General features: G+C 34.5%; 1 protein-coding gene across 6 annotated transcripts in view; it reads left to right on the forward strand.

The window, feature by feature from the left end:
• LRP2 (LDL receptor related protein 2) overlaps positions 1-23,560 on the forward strand; it is a 233,801-nt gene that overhangs the window by 196,756 nt on the left and 13,485 nt on the right. For 3 of the 6 annotated variants that reach the window (XM_023499266.2, XM_031960510.1, XM_031960511.1), the window contains 12 exons: positions 1,007-1,138; positions 5,865-6,008; positions 6,754-6,919; positions 8,304-8,432; positions 13,874-14,094; positions 15,157-15,333; positions 16,885-17,004; positions 19,428-19,518; positions 20,338-20,405; positions 20,829-20,949; positions 22,252-22,381; positions 23,446-23,547. In XM_023499266.2, coding sequence (XP_023355034.1) covers positions 1,007-1,138; positions 5,865-6,008; positions 6,754-6,919; positions 8,304-8,432; positions 13,874-14,094; positions 15,157-15,333; positions 16,885-17,004; positions 19,428-19,518; positions 20,338-20,405; positions 20,829-20,949; positions 22,252-22,381; positions 23,446-23,547 — 1,601 coding nt within the window. The remainder of the gene's footprint in view (positions 1-1,006; positions 1,139-5,864; positions 6,009-6,753; positions 6,920-8,303; positions 8,433-13,873; positions 14,095-15,156; positions 15,334-16,884; positions 17,005-19,427; positions 19,519-20,337; positions 20,406-20,828; positions 20,950-22,251; positions 22,382-23,445; positions 23,548-23,560) is intronic. The other 3 variants (XM_023499267.2, XM_031960512.1, XM_031960509.1) reach the window with 2 other exon arrangements.

Raw genomic sequence — 23,560 nt, forward strand, 5'->3', positions numbered from 1 at the left:
TTTAATGTGAGATATATTGACCTTGAACCATCATAGTTTCTTGGTAGTATTATGTCTATGATTTTTACATTTCAGAATAAACAAGGATTAGAACTATTGTAGGATCTGGTTAAGGTTTGTCTTCTCAACTATTTAGGGACAACTATTTAGGTCTAAGGACTATATAGCCAAAACTCATATGATTTACTTATGAGTTCTAAAATTTTGCTATATTCATCATATTTTGCTTTTTCATCACGAATCAGTTCCAAAGGATGTGATAAGAATACAGTTAAAAGTGATAAGAGTTAAGTATGTTTTCGGGAGTTCTGGCCAGTTCAATTTAATGTTACTGATTCCATGGTATGTTTTAAGTAGATATGAGTAAGAACATTCTTTTAGGGGAGTTGTAACTCAAGTGTTTATCATTTAAAGATTAAATGGTAGATTCCTGCACATGAAAACTATGTTGGCAAAGGAAAAGTGATACTTTTGATGAGGAAAAAAAATTGTTGTTCTTTTCTAAAACAGAGAGTTGACCTCATCTATGGGTCTTTTAGCTTTTTCTTGGCTGAAATAACTGTATTTCTTTAGGTTTCCCTTTTTTATTTGCTGGTTAATTTCTTTCATTTGAGTTTTCCTTGATATTCATCACTGGCAAATGTGAATTTGAACAGAAGCAAGTTTCTAGGGGCAGATAGATAGTACAGTGAATGGAGCAGTGGGCCTAGAGTTAGGAAGACTCATCTTCTTGAGTTCAAATGGGGCCTCAGACACTTACTAGCTGTGTGATCCTGGGCAAGTCACTTAATCCTGTTTGCCTCAGTTTTGTTATCTGTAAAGTGGCTAGAGAAGGAAATGGCAGACCATTCCAGTATTTTTGCCAAGAAAACCCCAAATGGGGTTACAAAGTCAGATATGCCTAAAAAATAATTGAATTGAAATCTTGATGGAGGATACTTAAAAATGCATCTTTGTTTTTTTTGTTGTTGTTGTTGTTGTTTTTTTTGTGTGTGTGTGTCTCCAGATATCAATGAATGTGAACAATTTGGAGTCTGTCCCCAGGACTGCAGAAATTCCAAAGGAAGTTATGAGTGTATTTGTGCTGATGGATTCAGGTCTGTGGGTGACCACGAAGGAAAACAGTGTGCAGCAGATGGTACGCTTGGATGATATTGGGATGTCATCACTGAAAAATCAACTTTATGGGCAGGGGGGAAATGAATGCACTTATCACTGCTGGAGAATTCATTTAAGAGCCATAGTTTTTTCTTTTTCATTCATCACCCTCTTTCCCTTGTCTTAAAAAATATTTAAACCTATAGGAATTGAAATAATAATAGTCATGTCCTACTTGTCTCAGATCTTACCTCCTGACCATTTTGATAAATGTCTTTAACAAGAAAAGATATGTGGATTGGATACCCCTTCAAGTTGCTTGACAACAAAAGTCTGCTTATGTCATGTTGTCAGCAGAAGGAAATTAATGAAACCATCAAACTCCCAGCTCCCTGAATTAAGGTTTTAGGCAGTGTAACTTAAGATGTCTCAGAAAATAGTCCCATTAAATTGGGGCAAATCAAGGACACTTTGTTGACAGATTACCTTTTTATTGTCTATGGACTAATGATCACAGACAGAAGGGGTCTGGCTCATTTCTAACTTCAATCATTAGTTCTACATCTTAGGTTAATATCAGCACCAGAAAATCTGTCTCTGAATAAGTAGGAATTTGGCTCATAAAATTAAGAGATATGAACCGGAAAAAAGCAGAAAAATGGTAGGGTATTGAAATGACAAAATGGAAGAAATAGAAGTGGTACATAGGTCAAATTCCCATTACTGATCTAAGTCTATACAATCCAATTTTGTATACAAGTTTTTATGCTCTCATCTATTTAGATTTGGGACATATGCTAATGGCTCAAGGGGAAATGCTAGGAGAAGAACATTTTTAATTTGCATGTCAAATGGTTAGTAGTTAAAATGAAAATTTTAACTGTTCAATTTTGGCATGCAAATGAACACATTAGAACATGCATTTGATTTGCATACTTAAATATTGCATCCACTGAACATTTCAAGCATGAAAGTGGATTAGGGCACTTTGAAAGTTTGATCTGATAATTAAGTAACACATTTAAAAAATTTTTAAACTATTTTGAAGCTGGAATGATTGAAACATTATGTCCACATAAAATGTTCATATAAAAATGTAAAGTCTAGAAGGAAGGAATCAATTTATGGAGAACCATAGATTGTGAGAATCAGAAGAGTCTTACTCCTCCAATTTACAGATGAAGAAACTATTGTGAAGAGAGATTAAGACAATATGAAGCAATTTTCTAAAAGTTACATAAATTGGATTTGAAATTTATACTACTGAAAATAGATGCACAAATACATTAAATAAGAAAATCCTATACATAGCATCCTAAAGTATAAAATATTTATTTTTGTTTAAAAATAATATCAAGGACAAATGGTTCTGTTTCATTAAGTAGGAGCTAAATTGGATCACAGAGCTGATTATTTGCTTAAAAAATAATAAAAACCTATCAGTAAAATAAAGACAATGAGAAGTTTCTGGTAAACTTCTATTAAGGTTATGAATATTTTGTTTCTCTCATATGACCTTCTGCTCAGTTTTGACTGAACCAGTGCCAGAGAATAAAGAAAAAATTAAGTGGAAAAAAAGAAAGTCATTGAAGGGCTGGCAAATAGGAGAAAATTCCTTCTTAATCCAGCCCTTTGAGTTCTAAGACTGAACAATAGATAAAGCAGGCAAAGAGCGACGGTGGCATTCCTCAACCTGGTACCACCTTCCCTTTCTAGCTTCATCTCACTCTATTCCCTTTTGCCAAGGATGACTTGTAGCCATACTGGATTACCCCCAAAATATTTGGAGATGATCTTTTTCTTCCTTTTGTATTTTTGCCTCTGGCCTTCCCTTTGGTGGTAATGCCCTTCTCATTTCCATCTTTACCTGCTAAAATCTTACCAATTTTTCAAATTCAGCTAAAAAAAATATGACTGTTTACTTGATTTTCCCAGGTATTAGTGATTAGTAATCTTTCCCTCCTCAGATCTCACATGGCTCTAGGTTTGTGACCCTTCTATACACTTGTTTGGAATCAATTTATGTTATAAACATTTATTTATGCATCTTATCCTCCTGATAGATTGAGTTTTTAAAAAAAATATGAGGCCATATCTTAGCACAATCTTTCTCTCTTCCTTATGTGGTTATTTAAAGATTAAATGCCTGAGGAAAACAAAGGATTAATGTTCTGAGCATATTGATTTATTGAATACTGCTTTCCAATTGCCCCAAACCAGGACCAGACTGCTTCAGTCTAGGTCTGGCCCCAAATACAGGGGGAGACAGACTTTTATTTTTTTATTTTATTATAGCTTTTTATTTACAAGATATATGCATGGGTAATTTTTCAGCATTGACAGTTGCAAAACCTTTTGTTCCAATTTTTCCCCTCACCCCCTCCCCTAGATGGCAGGCAGACCAATACATGTTAAACATATTAAAGTATATGTTAAATATAATATATGTATACATGTCCATACAGTTATTTTGCTGCACAAGGAGAATCGGACTTTGAAATAGTGTACAATTAACCTGTGAAAGAAATAAAAAATCCAGGTAGACAAAAATAGAGGGACTGAGAATTCTATGTAGTGATTCACTCATTTCGCTGAGTTCTTTCGCTGGGTGTAGCTGATTCAATTCATTATTGCTCTATTGGAACTGATTTATTTTATCTCATTGTTGAAGAGGGACACATCCATCAGAATTGATCATCATATATTGTTGTTGAAGTATATAATGATCTCCTGGTCCTGCTCATTTCACTCAACATCAGTTCATGTAAGGGAGACAGATTTTTATATATTAAAAAGTATACATCAAATAAGATCAATTAATTAAAAGCACACAATATAACATTAAGTAATCTGATTTCTAAATAGAGAAAAGAATAGGGACTTTGCAAGTTGGAAGGGGGAGAATGAACAGATATAATTCGAGAATCAGAAAAAGAGGTATCTCAGTCTCTGATTGATTAGTACGGGGCCAAGTCTTTTTTAAGAGAGAGGAAAATGTATTCAGACACAATCCGTTCTTCTCTGGGTATGCATAGGATGATTGTGATACTGAGGATAAAAAAGTCATTTACAGCTAGCCATCCCAGAACATTGCTCTTACTTTGTATACAGTACATTTCACTATCTTTGACTTCATGGAGGACTCTCCAAGTTTTATTTTTTTTTCTTAGAACATCCTGTTCATTGTTTCTCATAGAACAAAAAGATTCCATCACAAATACATACCACAGTTTATTGATCCATTGCCAAATGATGAGCATCCCCTCAATTTCCAATTTTTTTGCCCTGAGAAGAAAGCTGTTATGAATATTTTTTGTACATATAGGTCATTTTCCTTTTATTTTTTAAAATCTCTTTTGGTATTCATGCCTCGTAGTGGTAGATCAAAGGTATGCATGAATTTATAGCATTTGGGCACAGATCATATCTTTTGATCATTTATCAATTGGGGCCTGGCTCTTATTTATTATAAATTTGACTCAGTTCCCTCTGTGTTTGAGAAATGAGGCTTTATCAGAGAAGCTTGCTTTGAAATTAGTTTTACAATTACTATTGCTAACTGTATTTACCCACATTTATTTTCTTACTCTCCTTTCACCCTGTTTTTCCTCAAAAGTGTTTTGGTACTGACCACTCCCTCCCCAACTTGTCCTCTCTTTTATCACTCTCTCCCCTTTCCCATTTCCCATTTTCCTCCTATTTTCTTGCGGGTTAAGATAGATTCTGTACCCCTATTGAGCATGTATGTTTCTTCTTTTGATAAGTGTAAGGTTCATTCACTCCCCTCTCCTTCTCTTCTTTCCCTTCACTGTAAAAGCTTTTTCTTACCTCTTTGCAGATAATTTGCATCATTCCACTTCTCTACCCTTTCCTTTTCTTCCACTACATTCCTTTCTCACCCCTTAATTTTATCATTTTAAAAAAAAGATATTTTCCCTTCATATTCAGCTTATACCTGAGATGGGACCACTTTTTAGATAAGTCATATGGAATGCTTGAGATGTACAATTATAGAAAATTCCTGGTATCAATCTTTGGATCTGATGGGGTTTTTGGTCAGCATAAACTAGATATTGGTTAAGGGTTTCTAAGCAGCAAGTAGAGGTGGTCCAGTTTCTGAGTCGCTTAGTGATAGGTTCAAACCATGCAATTTTCTCACAATTCTCACAATTAAATAGAGCTTTCTCACAAGACAGAATTTGGACTTATTCCATAACTGAATAGAAAGGGAACTGAGCTACTCCAGAATGTAGTCACAAGATGGAGTGATTATGGGTCACTCAGTTCCCTCACTTAGCATGGTGCTTTTCACATACTAGATGCTTAATGAACATATGCTTCAGGTTCAGTTGAAGCTGATATCCAGTCCTTCTACCAGAAATAGAAATAAGAAAACCTGTCTTGATAGAATAAATTGTCAGTTGAGCATTGAAACTTTTTAACTAACTGGTCAAAAATGTTTCCAATTATATATCTATATTTATGTATATACATAAATATAGATATAGATATATAATATATACATAGAGAGACAGCTAAAGAGAGACAGAGAGAGACACAGAGAGAGAGAAAGAGAAAGACAGAGAGAAAGAGAGAGAGAAACACAGAGAGACAGAGAGAGAGAAAGAGAGAGAGAAAGAGAGAGAGAGAAAGAGAGAGAGAGAGAGAGAAACACAGAGAGACAGAGAAGAGATTTGGGGTTTTCCCCAGAAAAAGGCAGAAGTAAATGTCACACAGATAAAAGTAACCTCCTCATTTATTTACAGGAACCCCTCCCTTACTACTCCTGCCAGACAATGTTCGAATTCGAAAATACAATCTCTCATCAGAGCAGTATTCTGATTACCTTGACAATCAGGAACACATCCAGGCCATTGATTATGATTGGGATCCTGAAGGCATTGGCCTCAGTGAGTATAATAAACTTTGATATTTGTTGTAAGTGCCAACAAAATGAGTTTTGTTAGCCCCTGAACTTGTTTAGAAGCTTTATTTTTCTTCTTAATATGAGTAAACCAAGTTTTGTTTGTGGAGGGGAAGGCCCTCATAACTGTATGAACTTAGTCAACAGTTTTGCTTTTCTTTTTATTCAGTCTACCTGTGTTTTCATCCTTGTTTATTTAGTGCATGCTTCGTAATTCATGAACAGCTGGGTAGTGCAGTGGATAGAATTACTAGATTTGAAGTACTGAGTTGAAATTTGGCCTCATAAACTTACTAGCTGTATCACCCTGGGCAAGTCCATGAATTGCAGAGTATATGTCAAATAACCAGCATAGAACTCTATTCACTGTGCCACCTGAAAAGAAAATGTAATTATAATAGCAATTATTTCAAAGCATTTTATATATTTTATCTCACTTGATTCTGCATTTTGCCAACACAGACTGTGAGAATCCTGGCTCATCTATATTTATGTTGAGATTTGGAGTGGGTCTTTGTTAGAGGTATGATGGCCATATGATAATAACACAAACACACATGTGCATGTGTACACATACACATACAAATGGACTTTGGAGTATGACCATATTGTTGAATCAACAATATTCATGAATTCTCAATGAATTTATATATTTCACTTGACCAATTCCCCAGATCTATAATGGCACTTGTTCTCAATGTGAAATTTGTCTCTGTGTTTTCTCTCTGTAGGTGTTGTATACTATACTGTCCTAGGTCAGGGCTCTGATTTTGGTTCCATCAAACGTGCCTATATCCCTACCTTTGACAGCAGTGGGAATAATCCTGTGAAAGAAGTTGACCTGAATCTCAAATATATTATGCGTCCTGATGGAATAGCTGTAGATTGGGTTGGAAGGTGAGAATGGTTCTTGAGTCAATTGATTATTTGTTATCTTTCATAGCATATATTAATCTCTTAAGGATCACATCCCATTGGAAATACTAAACATCTACCAAGTAAAATATAAAAAAATCTACATATTAATTATGGGTTTCAAAAGCCAGATTTGTTATGTAACAGCATTATTTAGCATTGTAGATTTGGGATTCATTTCCAAAGTTCCACTATTGGCTAAGCTTAGAAATTTTTCTTTTTTTCTTTTCTCTATGTTCATTATAGTTATACAGAGCTTATATAAGCTCTGAGACTTTAGTAAAAAATGACTTCCAAGCAAAAATATGAACTCAAGGAACTCTAGTTTTGAATCCTTCTTCCAACATTAGCTTTTTTTGGGGGGAGGGAGGGTTATAGCAGACATCTTTGTAGAAGTCACATTTGATGTCTGTTCTTTACCTTCCAAATTCTCTGAAATCCCAGAGTCCACAAGATTGGGAATGGTCCCTAAATAGAAGCCATGAGTAGCATTATTATCTAACTGATTCATATCATATTAAACTGATATAGATATTTAATTCAAGTTCAGAGATGATGCTTGAAGTGGACATTTAGGGGGAAGCATTTACATTAGGGGAAGAATTCAAGCATTCATAGAGACACCTGCATTTCTGAAAAGGAATTCTTAATGGAAAGACGTTTGAGGAGAAGGAGCTCTGAGACCAACAAAGTTCCTGAAGAATGATGAATCATTTGCAGTATAAATTAATTTTCACCTTTTAGCAAACCCATCTTGTGCTCCCAGAAGATAGGTTAATCTCTAATGTTAATTAGCTCCCCACTGTTCCAGCTAAAATAAGATTTTATAATGGACTACTTTCTTTCAGAGTCCCTTGTCAAAGAACAAAACCTTTGAGTTGTGTTACCGGAGTCCAGAGCCCGAAGATCCAGGGTCTTTTGAATTTGACATTCTTCTCTGCCAATTAGGGGATGGTAGATTTCTTTTCTTAGTTGATGTCTTGTTCTCTTCTTGACCTAAGACTTTGTTATAATGGAACTGGAATTATTTAGAGTTGGACATGTTAAGTAATATAAATCAGGGTTGGAGGACATTGCTGAGCCAAATGTTATTTTTAAAAATCATTTTCATCCTTTTCTCTGAGCTGATGAGTTCTCTATATTCCAAGTTCCTTCTGACCCTGAAAGAGGTAGGAGGGAGCATGTTCAACTTTCTAAGGCTGGATGCTGCTAATGAGTGGAAAATTTCCTATCTTAGATTAACATCTCTCCTACTCCTATACACAAAAATATTCTTCATGCTAAGTGATTTCATTTGAAAATGTCTACTTTTGATGCAGACTTTCTAGCCCTTTTTTGTTGTTTAACTTTCTTTACTCAAATTCAGGCACATTTATTGGTCTGATGCCAGTACCAATCGGATAGAAGTGGCCAAGTTGGATGGAAGGTACAGAAAATGGCTTGTTTCTACCCAACTGGATCAACCAGCTGCAGTTGTTGTGAATCCAAAATTGGGGTAAGCTGTCCAGGACTGCAATAAAAGATCTTTCTCTGGATTGCAATGTCATAAAAGTAAATGAGATCCATATTTTTCTTCCAAAGAGAAATTCTTCTTAATATCAGGGGTGGATATAGAGGCAAAATGGATAGTGTATAGGGCCTGGAGATAGGAAAACTGAGTTCAAATGTGGCTTTAAATACTTCCTAGCTATGTTACCCTGCGAAGTCACTTAATCTCTGACTGCTTAAATTTTCTCAACTGCAAAATGGGAATAATAATAGCACCCACTTCCCAAGATTGCTGTGAAAATTGAATAAAATAATATTTATAAAGCAACTAACATGTATTAGATGTTTAATAAATGCTTATTCCCTTTTTTTCCCTCCCCTTGCTAGAACATCTGCCTAATATTTTTCTGCAGTGTTTTTTGCATTAAGTGAACTGGTGTGTTTTCTGGAAAATTCTAGTCATCATAACTTTGAACATCGAAGTTATTTATAGAGTCTTCTGCATTGATGGGATTTTGATCCCATCTTCTCCCCCTTTTCATTATTATAGAGCAGAGAGTTATAAACCCTTTTGATAATCTTGTGAAGTCTTTGGACCCCTTCTCAGAATGTTTTTAAGTAAAGGATGGAAATGCTAAATTTTAATTTATGGTTATTGAAAATAAGTTCAATGCAGTCATTTTTAGTTATACCTGACTCTTTGTGACCCCTTTTGGGATTTTTCTTGGTAAAGATATTGGGGTGGTTTGCCATTTCCTTCTTTAGCTCATTTTACAGATGAGAAACTGAGGCAAACTGGATTAAGTGATTTATCCAGGGTTTTCCCAACATGTTATACTAGTAACTATCTGAGTTCATTTAGGACAGTGGTTCTCAAAGTATGGTCTAGAGAATCCTGGGGATCTCTGAAACCTTTTTAGAGGGTCTACAAATTCAAAAATAGTTTTTTTCTAATCTGGTAAATGTCTATAAATATAATCCAGATAAACAAAAACGCTTTTGAGAGCTCCTCAATAATTTTTAATAGGATAAAGATACTGAAAACAAAAGTTTGAGAACCACTGATTTAGAAAGTTGTGTCATCCTAACTCCTGATCTAGAGCTCTATCCAAAAAGTATATTTCTTTTTCCTGTGCAAGTTTACAGAACCCCTGAAATCAATCCATGGTGCTTAATTTAAGAACCCTTGTTTTAGAACTTTTGAATAAGTTAATCATCATACTTACTATGGAGGACTAGGAAGAATTCACTAGAATTCTAATGAATATTTTAGAATTTCAAGTGATCTATGGTTTCATCTGTGGGCACTTCTGCTACTAAAATATGTCATTATCCATTTTTGCCTTAGTACTTGGTAACTTATGAGTTGCTAAAGACTAAAAAATTCATCACTTGGTGGCTGGCCTTATTAGTTGAAAACTGCATGATTACCTAATCTATTTGGAAAGCAAACACTGCCAGGTTTATACTTAGAGCCTTTCCAGCTTGGCAGGGCTTGCTAGAGCTTGGACTCAACTACCATAGCCTTCAAAGGACCTCAGGTCATCTCCAGTTTTTTCAATGGAGTATTAGGGCGCAGTAGGGAATAGGTAGATTATCCATGTAAATATGTCCATGTATTTGTATTCATAGTGGGTAAGATAACAGCAACTAGATGGCTCGGTAGATAAAATACTGGCCCTGGAGTTAGCAGGAGCTGATTGCAAATCTGGCCTCATACATTTACTACTGAGGTAAGTCATTTAACCCTATTTGCCTCAGTTTTTTCATCTGTAAAAACAAATTAGAGAAGGAGGTGGCAGATCATTATAGTATTTTTGCTATTCCCAAATGGAATCATAAAGAGTCCTATTGAAAATGACTGCTGGACTCGACCTATTTCAGCTACATAATGACAAATGTGATTCTGAACCAGTTATTTAACTTTGTAGCTCTTTTAGATACTCTTGACTATATATTATAGAGAAGATAATAACCTGAATTGAGATAGAGAGAGTTTCTACTTCTGGGAGTTCTTCATTTCAAGGAAATCACAGATCCAGTTCCCTAGCTCTTATAGACATATATGATCTATATGAATAAATGTATCTATTTTTAGATTAAAAAAAACTGATTTTCAAAGTCAAATATCACTTAAGATATCTCTATAGTGTTTTATTTTGCATATCATGAAAGTGGTAAATTGGCATTTTCATTATTAATTGACCTTTTCAGAATGTGTTGATATCACATTGAGGTTGGAACCTTTTGATTTTAAATGACTTCTTAAATGTTTCTTATTTGGTCAGGTGAATGGTAGCCAAAATATCATTTGGCTATTAGTAGATAAATTCTCTCATCTGCAAATAGCCACATTTCTGAATATGAGTCACCACAGATTATTATTATGTGGAGTCAGTGCAGTAATGACATTAATAATAACAATAACAACATCTTAAGTGTGATGCTTTCAATTTCTAAGTGCTTTTATATATTTTAATTGATCTTCATAACAGTCCCTTGAAGTAGATATTATTATCCCTGTCTTTCATATAATCTGATGTTCAAAGACTTTAAGTGACTTTCCCAAAGTTATATGACTTATAAGTTGGACTATGTGTCCAAATCTTCTGATCTAAGTTCCATTCTCTTTTCTTTATACCTCATTTTAAAAAATAAATCCAGCAAATTAAATTCCCTAACAGGCAGCTATAGTTCATAACAAAATTTTAAAATGGTAGAATCAGTCTACAAGTTATTCTTTTCTCTCAATATGAACCCCATAAATTATATATTACCTTATGTCATTCAGTGGCAAAGATCTGTGTCCTCCAACATAAAAATAGTGATTGTCCTTTAAGGGCTGTTCCATAATAAATAGTAAATTATAATAGAAAGCATTTCTGACTTCTAGTCAAAGACTTAGGTGTGAGTCCCTCTCTGCCATTTACTATTCACATGATCTTGAATCATGTAAATTCTCTGGGAACTAATTATCTCATCATAAAATGGGTATATACTTATATGATACTTTGATGGATCTGTGACTTCATTGATTTGTATACCCCCTCACTTAGTGCAGATTGCTGATTGGTCATTAGATGACTATTATTTGCAAGTGACAATTCATAAAAATTAGAAAGATATAAAATTACCTCTGTTCCTTTAGGATTTCTTTCTGTCTCTGCAATGATAAAAAAAAGTGTAAGAAAAAGAGGTAAAGATTATTAGGAACTATACATTAAAATTTTAAACTGTGTGCAAGTATTAATTGTTGACACCAGTGTAAGGTCAGCATCTGATTGGTTACTAATAAAAAGTCATATTATAGTTTGCTTCTATAGTACAGTCAGACCATTGGCTAGTTAAAGTAAAGGTAAAAATTAACAAGGTTAAATAAAGGGTAGCTAAGTGGTACAGTGGATAAAGTGACAAGTCTGGAGTCACTTCTCCAGAAAACTAGTCCAACTCTTCTCTAATTTGTTTTTTCTGATGAAGAATTTGAGGCAAGCAGGGTTAATGACTTGCCCCAGTATCATACAACACTAGTAAGTGTAAAGGCCAGATTTGCACTAAGCTCCTGACTTCTAGAGTCAGAAAGACCCGAGTTCAAATGTGGCTTTAGACACTTCCTACCTGTGTGATCCTGGGGAAGTCAGTTAACCCTGTTTACCTCATCTATAAATGAAACTGAAAAAGGAAATGGAAAACCATTCCAGTTATCTTTGCCAAGAAAATCCTAAATGTCATTCAGAATCAGACATGATGAAAATAATTGGATAACAAAAAAAAAAAAACATCAAATTAGAGAAAAGGATAAAAATGAGATGCTGAATGTTATAAAATACCATTTCAACTATTATTATTGTTATATTAATAACAACAATTTGTACCCACTCATATTGTTACCATCATATCTTGAGGCTCTACTCCTTCCTACTCTTCACATAATCTACCTGAATTTTATTTCTCTGAGGTGATTTATGTGTATTCAACACCAGAAAACAGAAGAATTAATGAAATGAACTTTAAAACCTCCTATAATCTCATGATTGATCATTTATCTTAATGATTCAAAGGACCACAGATTTAGAGCTGCAAAGATCTTAGGGGCTGTTGAATCCCACCCCCTCATTTTACAGTTGAGAAAACCAAGGGTTAGTGACTTGTTCGGAGTTTAAAAAATGAATAAATTTTTGAGGTAGGATTCTAACTTGGGTCTTCTTCAGCATTGTATCTACTATACCATCTAGTAGCCTTAGTCACCAATAGTATGTCAATAGTATTTGGGGGGACAAAAAATTAAAAAAAATATTTTGTAAGGATCAAATGAGACAATATCCATAAAAACTTTTAGTCCCTGGCATCTTGTAGACACTTAATAAATTCTGGTTTTCTTGTACTTCCCTTTCCATATAAAATGAACTAATCAATCATGCTGAGCACTTTGCTTCACCTCAAGACATACAGAGATAAAAGTGAAAATAGCCCTTGTGCTCCAAATGAAGAGGAAGTTAAACAAAAAATATCAAAGTTTCCTTCTTATTCAAACTCCTTGATCCTAAATCGCAAATGTTGATTTTAGTTATTGTAAAACTGCTCCATCTGGAACGAGAAATGATAACCACAAAACACAGCTGAGGGCACTGCCCAGCTATATTCAGGGACAAAAAGCAGACCCAGGGGACTCTCCTTCCTCCACTCTAGATACTTCCCTCTCTGTAGTTGTCTTTTACAACAAAACACTGGGCAATTTATTCCTCATTAACTATTCTTGCTTATGTTTCTCTTTTGTTTCATGAATGTATGCTCCTGGCTTCTGGAATCCCATATCATAATTTTTTTTCAATTCATGAAAATTAGGAAGTTTCCTTAGGGTTCTTTTTTGGACCATTTTGGGGCTATTCTGTATTTGGGGGAAGTCCTCGGATGCTTATAGAGTCCACATTTCCTTTAAAAAAAACTCCTTGAAAGAACTTAATGTCGTTTCTCAAGGATCTGATTATGTAATTCTTAACAGGTAGGATGTCTTATCCATTAGCATTATTTGGCTATTATTTGCCCATGATAATGCATGTGTATTAGAAAAATATAAAATGACCTTTAGAAATAGCGTCCTTCTCTAAGATTGATTAAACATGTGTTGATTTAAAGGCATCTGGGGAAAAATGCTGAAATTTGTAATGCCCCTATTTTCCCCTCTACAATTGTACCTGTTAGATAGGCTAGACTACTTCCATGAAGTAAGCCTGGTAAATTCCTATGATGTGAAGCAGCAAGACAGAGTTTCATGGTAGCAGCATTGCTATTTCCTTTCTCCTTATCTTCTAGGGAATATAATAAATGTAGATTGATACATAGGTCACCTCGAAAATTCCATTTCTCTCTGAGTTAACTTTTACTCCCTGAAGGCAAAATAAAACTATTTCCTAAGGTAAAATTCTAAAAATGAGAAAACCTCTGTTGTAGGTTTATGTACTGGACTGACTGGGGAAGACAGCCCAAGATAGAACGTGCTTGGATGGATGGGCAGCAACGGCAGACCCTAGTTTCCAATGACCTTGGCTGGCCAACTGGCCTTTCTATTGATTATTTGAACAATGACCGGATCTACTGGAGTGATTCTAAAGAGAACATTATTGAGTCCATGAGACATGATGGGACCGACAGGAGACTTGTTTCAGCTGGTGGTTAGTAATAGTCTTGATTTTATTTTGCCTTGGGGGCTCTTGACTACTAGTGAATAACCTTTTTCTAATTTCTCAACATATGATTCTTTAACTTTTTACTCATCTCAGAAATGACTTAGATGCAATTTCTGCATTTTATTTCTAAGCTGGTTGTTAAAATACAAATGAATAATATTTAAGAGAAAAAAATAACAAAAAGGATAGAGTTTTGAGTTCTGTTGCTCCTATGAATATATACAAGTGCTAGTCTGTTAATGTTTAATACTATCAGATGTATTAGTCCTTAATGTGACAAAAAATTCTATTATCAACTTTCACCATTGTAAACAAGGAAGGATAATAATAATAATAAATATTTGTTTGAAGCTTGAAGATTTGCAAAGCAGAATACTTCTATTATCTCAGTTGATATTAAAAGCTTTGTTAAATTAGTTACTATTTTTATTTCTATTTTACAAATGAGGAAATTGAGGTTAGGAGTTGTTACATGACTTGTTTAATTAAGGGTCTGATGTAGGATTTGAATTCTACTTCCAAATCAGGAATATTGTCGAAGGTGTCACCTAAAGGACAGTTTTTGGTATTTTCCATATTTTTGCTGAACCTTCTTAACTAGAACTTTTGAGAAATCACATGTTTATCATTCTCAGCGAAGAAAGTAGACATTATTCTTACATTCAGAGGAAAAAAAGATACAACATAATGTCAAAGACTCCCCCTCCCTAAAATAGGATAGAAAATTGTGAAACTGAAATAAATATTTCCCATAAATGGTGTCAGACACTATAGATTAAACTAGTGTAATTTCTCTCATCTTGATCCTTCAGTGCAGAGGACCTTTACATGACAGAATCTGCTGATAAAGATCTGAGTTATAGCTCTTTGATGACATTCCATTTGAATGTTCTAGGAATTTCAAGACTTTGAGTTAGGGTTAGACATTAAGCTTTTACTTTTTAGAGAATTATGTCTGACATGGAAGTGTTACTGGAGATTTTCTTTTTAATTAACCAAAGACTATTATTTCTTTTTTTCTTCCTTCTCTTGCCCACGGTTGAGAAGTAGGGAACCCTTATAGCCTGGATGTCTTTGAAGGCCATTTATATTGGACCTCTAAGGAAAGGGGTGAAGTCTGGAAAGAAGATAAATTTGGGAGGGGTGAGAGAGTGAAAGTGCTGACAGTAAATCCCTGGCTCACTCAAGTTCGGATCTATCATCAATACAGATACAATCACTCAGGTAATCGCCGGTTTTGGAATGAGATATTCCCTATTATATGAAGACTGCTATTCCAAATTAATAGCTGTTCTGTCAGAATATTTGATAGAAGATATTATTATGTCTCTTGATGCTTGAAAAGTTTTCAATATTTTGATCTAATAAAGGATGTTAACAACTGAAATATGATTAACAACACCTCTAGATATCTAGGCATAAAGTAAAAATGTTTCATTCTTAATCTTGAGTTCATGGGACATGAGGTCATAAAATATCCAGAAAAAGCCACAAAATATCCAGGTCCTAAAACACAATATCAGGGTGACTTTCTGCTCCAAGTTTTGTTATGGAATAGTTCCAATCTTTGTCTTGTGACTTTTAAGAGCAGACGAAGGCCCAGGAATTGTACATTTCAGGTCAACCTCACATCTGATGAATTAGTTCAAAATCTTAACCTAGAAATTAGCTGCATGTATCTGAGAAGATCAGAATTTTTTTGTATCTTTTCTAGTTAAATATGATTTTTTCCTGGTTTTATAGAGTTATAATTTTATATACTTGTTCACAAATTTATCTCTTTTTAAGGAAAGTTTTTATCTTTCAGACTGCTATTAGAAAGAACATGAAATTAGAAATTAGGAGATTGGGATTCTAGTCTCAGTTCTGTCACCAACCAAATATGTGACTTTGGGCAAGTTATCAGCATTTTCTGATTCATAATTTCCTCTTCTGGGAAATGAGGAAGTTGGGGTCAATGATCCCTAAGGACCCTTTGTTTTTTGAGATTCTAATCATCTATATCCCTGGCATAATAATAACAGATGGTTTGGAAAGCTAAGAAACTATAATCCTCTTAAGCTTTCAGAGTCTTCTTCCCATTGTCTCTATTTCCTAGTTGAAAAAGACCATCACTCTTTATATGTTGTTTCATAACACTTTGCTTGGATCTTTTTTGCTCATGTAGGGAACTTTTAATGAGGAAACTCCTTCTACTAATTAATATTGGCATCAATTTGTCTTGGTCTTGAAAGGTTAAATAGATTTCCCAGTGTCACAAAGCTTATGTATATATGTATGGAACTGAACCAAAATAAAAAAAAATTAAACATAAACTTATTGCTTCCCCATCCTGTCTGAGAGGTGATTGTTAAAATATTTACTGTTATCCCCTGCCTACCACTAGACTCAATACTGGTGCTATATTAAGAGCAATAGATATGGCCCCCTAGGTTCAAAATAGTAATAGTCTAACTAGAAAAGATGACTGTCCATAATGAACAGAAAAAATGTTTCAGTGATTAAGGGAAATGAGAGGAAGAATGGGAGGAGGATTTTGATTTACTGGAGAACAGGTGGAATTTATTAGGCAAATTATCTAGGAGACTTTGGCTCAGCAGCCACTTTAACATTATATAGATGAAAAATCTCTAGAACAGTGAGTTTAGGATAGTCCAAAACTAATCCATGTATTGGTCTCCTGCTTAGGCATTTTCTGAGTTGTGACATTTTTTTCCAAGGCAAATCAGTTGATGACTACATATTACTGATTCTTTTCCTACACCTTCATTTTAGTGCCCAATGTCTGTAAAGATATATGCAGCCACCTGTGCTTGCTGAGACCTGGGGGCTATACCTGCAGCTGCCCAGAAGGCTCACGTTTTGTGGAAGGGAGCAATACAGATTGTGATGCAGGTAAAGTGTCTGTTAGAGAACACAGTAGCAGTTGGAAGCTAGGAGATGTGTTTTGTTTTTCTTTTGCATGTTCTCCTTCTGTATTGACTAGAAACAAGTGAATGAACTCTCTGTTACAAAAAGGTAACAAACAACCTTTTTCCCTCTTGCTGTCTTCTGGGTAAGTCTCAACTCCAAATGGCAAACCACATTTTTCTTTCTTTGCCTTTTGAATGGGATATAGTAGCTGCAGAAAATGGGGCTGGATGAATAGCAGTGGATGAATAAAAACCTATTTATTATGGGGATAATTCCTGTTCAAGAACTCTTGTCTTAAGGGGCTCTGGTAGCCAAGGGCATAGAGTGCTGGGCCTATAATCAGGTAAGACCTGAGTTGAAATTCAGCCTCAGATACTTCTTAGTTGCATGATCTTGGTCAAGTCATTTAACTTTTGGTTTCCTAAGTTTCCTCACCTCTAAAATGGAGTAATAGCATCTACTTCACAGAGTTGCTGTGAGGATCAAATGAGATAGCAGTTTTTAAAAACACTTAAGACAGCATGGTATAATAGATGCTTATAAATAAATAATATTTATATAATAAATAATAATAAATGCTTATTCCTTTCCCTTATCTCAAATGAAAGGGATTGGATCAGACAAAAATTTTGTGTTTTACAATTTATGGGCACTTTTGGGCAAGTTTTTAGGGTTAGCCCACCATTGACTGAGTTCTTATCAGCGTCTCTGACTCTTCTGTTGAGTTTCATGAATAAGACCAGATCTTCCTTATTTGTTCCAGGAAAGATTCTATTAGGCTACCATCTTTTGGCTTCAAAAAACATTCTTATTATAAAGTCTCATGACTCTTTGGCTTGCAGACTTAATCTCCTTGGGAAAGTGCTGCCCCTGCAGCAAATGTTTATGTAGTTAGAGCTATCAGTATGTCCTCTCTAGGCTCATTTGGCAGCATCAGCAATGCCATATCTGGAATTGGAAATAGTCAATAAGCATTTATTAAGAGTAGCTAGGTGGTACAGTGAATAGAGCACTGGGCCTAGAGGCAGGAAGATCTGAGTTCAGATCTAACCTTAAACACTTACTGTGTGATCCTGGGCAAATCACTTAACCCTGTTTGCCCCAGTTTCCTCATCTGCAAAATGAGCCAGAGAAAGAAGTTGCAAATCACTGCAATATCTTTGCCAAGAAAACCCCAGTGGGATTACTAAGAGTTAGGCATGACTGAAATGACTGAAAAACAACAGAATTTATTAGGTCCCATTATGCATCAGACACTCTGCTAACTTTTGGAAATATGAAGAAAAACAAAAACATAGTGGTTGAGGATCAGAATGGAAATGGGGAATCTCATTACTATTCTGATATTGCGGTGATCTCCTCTTGGAATGAGGCACTGTCTATCTGTGTTTGTTTTATACATTGAGAATAATGATGCTGTTCTATTGCACAGCAAGCCTTAGGGATTAACTAGGATCTAAGCTATGTTATGTGCATGAAAATCATCATAGTCATAAACCATATTGCTCATGGAAGTTGACAATAGATATAGACAAGATATGGAAAGAATTTGCACATCTAGCTTTAGATATTTGTCTCATACTGTGCCAGTGTGACTTTGTTGAAGAGATTTTCTCCTGGTTGCTTTGCATCATCTGCAGCAAATTGGTTCAAGTTTTAGAACTATAATATCAAGTCAATCAAGCTTATTCACATATTAATGACAGTTATTCCAAATATCATCTGGATTTTATTCACTCATTCATTCTTTCTTTCATTCATCCATTCAGTAAATAATGAATGTATGTTTTCTATGGAAAAGGAAAGAGTATCTCAAAATCACTGTGGAACAGAGTATGGAAATTTTAACAGGGGCAGTTTTATAGGACTTCCAAAATAGGAACAGAGAACCTAAGCAGAGAAATTCTGTTCACCTTTTTGGAAGTTTGGATATCCTAAATCAAAGTTTTCTTTTGATAAGATGTTCAAAAAAGATTTCTGCAAGCCTTTAGGAATTAAGACATTTAAGGCATGGTGGGTAGGTACAAGGATGACTAAAACATTTCTCTGTCTTCATGGAACATATAATTTAGTAAGACACAAACCATTGTCAATCATATTGGTGTTATTAAGGATAGACCCATTCCATTATTTTTTTTTAAACTTTACATTGTGTATATGTTCTGGATTCCATCAGTACTTATTCTGGACAAGGAAAATTTTGAAATTTGCCATTTTTTCTTTTGTTTAACATATTCTTACTTCATAATCCAATATTATTTTGTAAGGGCATTCATTTGATCTAACTGAGGGGTAATATTTTGAAATGTACCCCGTGGCATTAAGGGCAAACAAGGTTTTGCATGGTACAATATGCTCTGCTCAGTATGGCTTATTAACACATGCATGGCTTTCGATTTCTGCAGCCATTGAACCTCCCCCAACCATGCCCCCAGCATGTAGGTGTATGTATGGAGGAACATGCTATGTTGATGAAAGTGATCTCCCCAAATGCAAGTAAGTCAAAATATAGAAGTTAGATATGTTGGTTTTGCTTCATAAAGGACAATTCAGCATTTCAATATAACCATGAATATAAGTGGAAAAATCTTCTTGGTCTACTAATTTTTCAAATAGTTCATTCCTTTGGGGACATATATTTCAGGAAAATGAAGCATACTAATCACCATAAAGGCATGGGAGGATGGCTATTGGTAGATGCCTTAATATGAATAGGATATGTGATGAATAAGAGGGTTATTTCCATGAATTAAGGAGAAAACAACTAATCAAATTTAACTTTCATATATTAGTGATATGTGCAAGGAAATATGCTAGATAGGACTTCAAGATACTGGGGATATCTCCAAGACATTGCTTGAATCCATTCTCCTCATCTGAACTCACATGACCACTCTGTTATTCAAACTTTCATCACTTCTCACAAAAATAGTATGTTAACAGCAACAATTTCTCGACAAGCCACACAGATAATTTAAAAAAAAAGTTTGACTGAAGAATGCAATTATTATGTTCTTTCCCCATCTTCAGCAACACAGAGAAAAACAAAACCAATCATTGTAAATACTTAGTCTGAACCTGTAGATGCCACTGGTGTGCCATTGAAAGTGAATTTTCATGCAAATGTTATTTTCAATTGGATATTTTTAAAATTTTGTTTTTGTTTTTTAGAATAAATGGGGCCCATGCAAAAACTATTTGTCTAATTCAATGAAGAATTATTTAGTCAAAGCTGAATAGGGGGTGGCTTAAGTTAATAAAACAGGATGTGTATTAAAAATGATAGAGAATTAATGATATTAATTGCATTTTCAGGTGTCCTAATGGCTATACTGGAAATTACTGTGAATTAGGATTTTCAAGAGGAATGCCTCCAGGAACAAGTAAGATTTAAGAACATGGGGGATTTGCTTGTTCCTTTATTGAAGTTTATGATATAATGTGGGGTGGGTAGGTAGCACAGTGGATAAAATACTGGGCTGGAAAATTTCATCTTCTTGAGTTCAAAAGTGGCCTCAGGTACTTACTACTTTTGTGACCTTGGCAAGTCATTTAATTATTTGCCTCAGTTTCCTCATCTGTAAAATGAATTATAAAAGGAAATGGCAAACCACTCCAGTATCTTTGCCAAGAAAACCCAAAATGGGATCATGAAGAGTTAGACATGACAGAAAAATGACTGAACAACAAAGGATATAATCAGTTGAATCTATTCTTTCAGTGCTCAGTATTGTAAGGCCTTTATGTTATGTTTGTCAGATTTTTTCCTCCCATGATACACTCACTTACCTTTCTCTCTTTCATAGCAGCAGTTGCTGTGCTACTTACGATCATCTTGATCCTCCTTATTGGTGCTTTGGCGATTGGAGGGTTTTTTAACTACAAGAGAACGGGCTCTCTTCTGCCATCTCTTCCTAAGCTGCCAAGGTGGGATGCTGATTTTAGATTTTGTGCAATAGACTTTCTGGTCCTTTGGCTTTATCAATTACTGTCCCTCTAAATAAAATAGAAATAGTCTTCTGTCAATGTAAATTTCTATACTCTATTAAAAAATATAGTAAACAAGTATCCAAAATAATTGTTTTTTCATTATTTTTACTAGATACTGCTTTAAAGTTAGAATAACAATTAATATATTTCTAAAATGTTCATGTTTCATGGAAGTCTAGATTACATTTCAGGTAATCTCTCTGTTTCTCCCTCTGTGTCTTCTGTCTCTATTACTGTCTCTGTCTCTATATCTCTTTCCCTATCCAATCCCTTAACATGTATATACTCAGAGTATGAAGTACTGAGAATTGCAAGTACTTTTTCTTTTTTTTTAAGTTTTATTTGCTATCCTATTATTATAACACCTACATCCTCCAGTTTATTACTTTCTCTTTCACCACCCAGGAGCCATCTTATAACCAAGAATAAACAAAGACAAAGAAAAAAAGTTTTACAAAAGTAACTTATTGGAGAAGTCTAATAAAAAGTCTATCCTATCTCCATAGTCCTTAATCAGACAACTAGATGATGCAGTAGATAGAACACTGGATCTGGAATCAGGTTGACCTAAATCAGACCGCAGACACTTACTAGCTGTACAATCCTGGGCAAATCACTTAACTCTCTTTGCCTCAGTTTCCTCATCTGTAAAATGAGCTGGAGAAGGAAATGGCAAACCACTTCAGTATTTTAGCCAAGAAAACCACAACTGGAGTCAAGAAGAATTGGACACGACTGAAATAACTGAATAACAACAATAGTCCTAATCCCTGCAAAGAAAGTGGGGAAGAATCGTATAATTTTGTATCATTCAGTTCATTTGTTTGTTGTGGTGGTTCTTTTCATTTCTTCTTCTTCTTTTTTTTTTTTTTTGTAATTGTTATAAATGCTGTTTCCTAGTTCTGTTTCCCTTCACTCAGTTCATATAACTCTTTTCATGCTTCTCTGCATTCATCATATTCTTCATTCCTTACTGAACAGTAATATTTCATTATATGCATATATGACAGTTGGTTTAATCATTCCCTGGCTGAGGTACACTTTATTTCCAGTTCTTCATCACTATAAAAAATGCTATAAATATTTGGGTATATATGAGGTCTTTTTTTTTTTTTTTTTGCAATGAGGACTGTTGACCTCCTAAGACTTCATGTGATTAGTGGAGTCTCACTTTAGTCTCTTCATATAATTTCTCTTTGGCAAACATTCTTTCAAAGGGTTTTTTTGGTTTCCTTTCAGCTTAAGCAGTTTAGTAAAATCTACAGAAAATGGCAGTGGTGTGACTTTCAGATCGGGGGCTGATGTGAGCATGGATATTGGAGTATCGGGTTTTGGGCCTGATTCTGCTATTGACAGAGCAATGCAAATGGTAAGGGTCATTTCAGATGTATCTTTAAATTGTAGGACCATTTTCTTTGATTTGGATTTCTTTCTTATTTACATATGAGTTGGATAGAATCATTTTCAAAATACCAGAAATGTACTAAAGTTTTCTGCTATTTTTCTTCACAAATTAGATTTCAGTAATACATGATAAATGCAAAGAAAAATGAGATTGTTTGTGGAACCTATCAAGATTTTGAAAGTAGAAGTAAAATTGGTATTTTCTGGGACCTTTTAATTCCAAGTAGAATTTGATTTGTTAAAATCTCTTATATGGTCTCAGTATGAAGTATAAAGTCAGATATTTTTTAGGATTTTTTTCTTATTTAAACCTTTCTTATCTGAATACACCAATTGGTATATATTTGGTGGTAAGAATTGATTTTTGGACCATATGGCATATTTTTCTTTTTTACTTTATAGTTAGTGTTCTCTTTCTTTATTATTTTATATTATTCATTATATTAGAAGTATGATTCCTCTTTAATCATTCCCTCTAATTCTTTTTCTCATTCACCAACTTATCTCTTTTCTACTATCCTTATATAACCAATAAGATTCATAGTAGCAAGTGAATATTCAACATGAAAGACACTTATCAAATGAATGATTTTTTTTAAAAAGCATTTCTTAGACACTGTATGCTGAGGGCTGTTCTAAATGATGCAGATATAAATACAAAACCATGCCCACTCCTGCTTTCAAGGAGTTTACATTAAAATGGAAATGGAGGAGAGCACATATAGAGGAGTGATAGCCAGGGAGGAGCATTTTGATTTGGCAAGTCACATAGATAATGAATGAAACCATCAGGGATAGCCTGATATGCTGTTTTAGGAAAAGCAGTGCTAGTCTATAAATTTATGTTTATTCTGCTTACATAATCCTATCTTCCATAAAATGCAAGTCTCTACTGCTTTTTTGTTTTATAAGGTCTTTAGGATAATTTTTCTTTCTTTGGTTTTTCTATAACAACAAATGGTAAAACATTTTAAGGCATTATATACCTAGCTTTGAGGATTGTGACAATAGCATCATTTTCTTTCTCAGAATGAAAATTTTGCTGTGGAAACAGGGAAGCAACCTATCATATTTGAAAATCCAATGTATGCAGCCAGAGACAGTGTTGTCAATGTTGATCAGCCAGCCACGGTGAGAACTGTAC

Source organism: Sarcophilus harrisii, chromosome 3 (assembly GCF_902635505.1).
Source record: "Sarcophilus harrisii chromosome 3, mSarHar1.11, whole genome shotgun sequence".
NCBI classification, from domain to species: domain Eukaryota; kingdom Metazoa; phylum Chordata; class Mammalia; order Dasyuromorphia; family Dasyuridae; genus Sarcophilus; species Sarcophilus harrisii.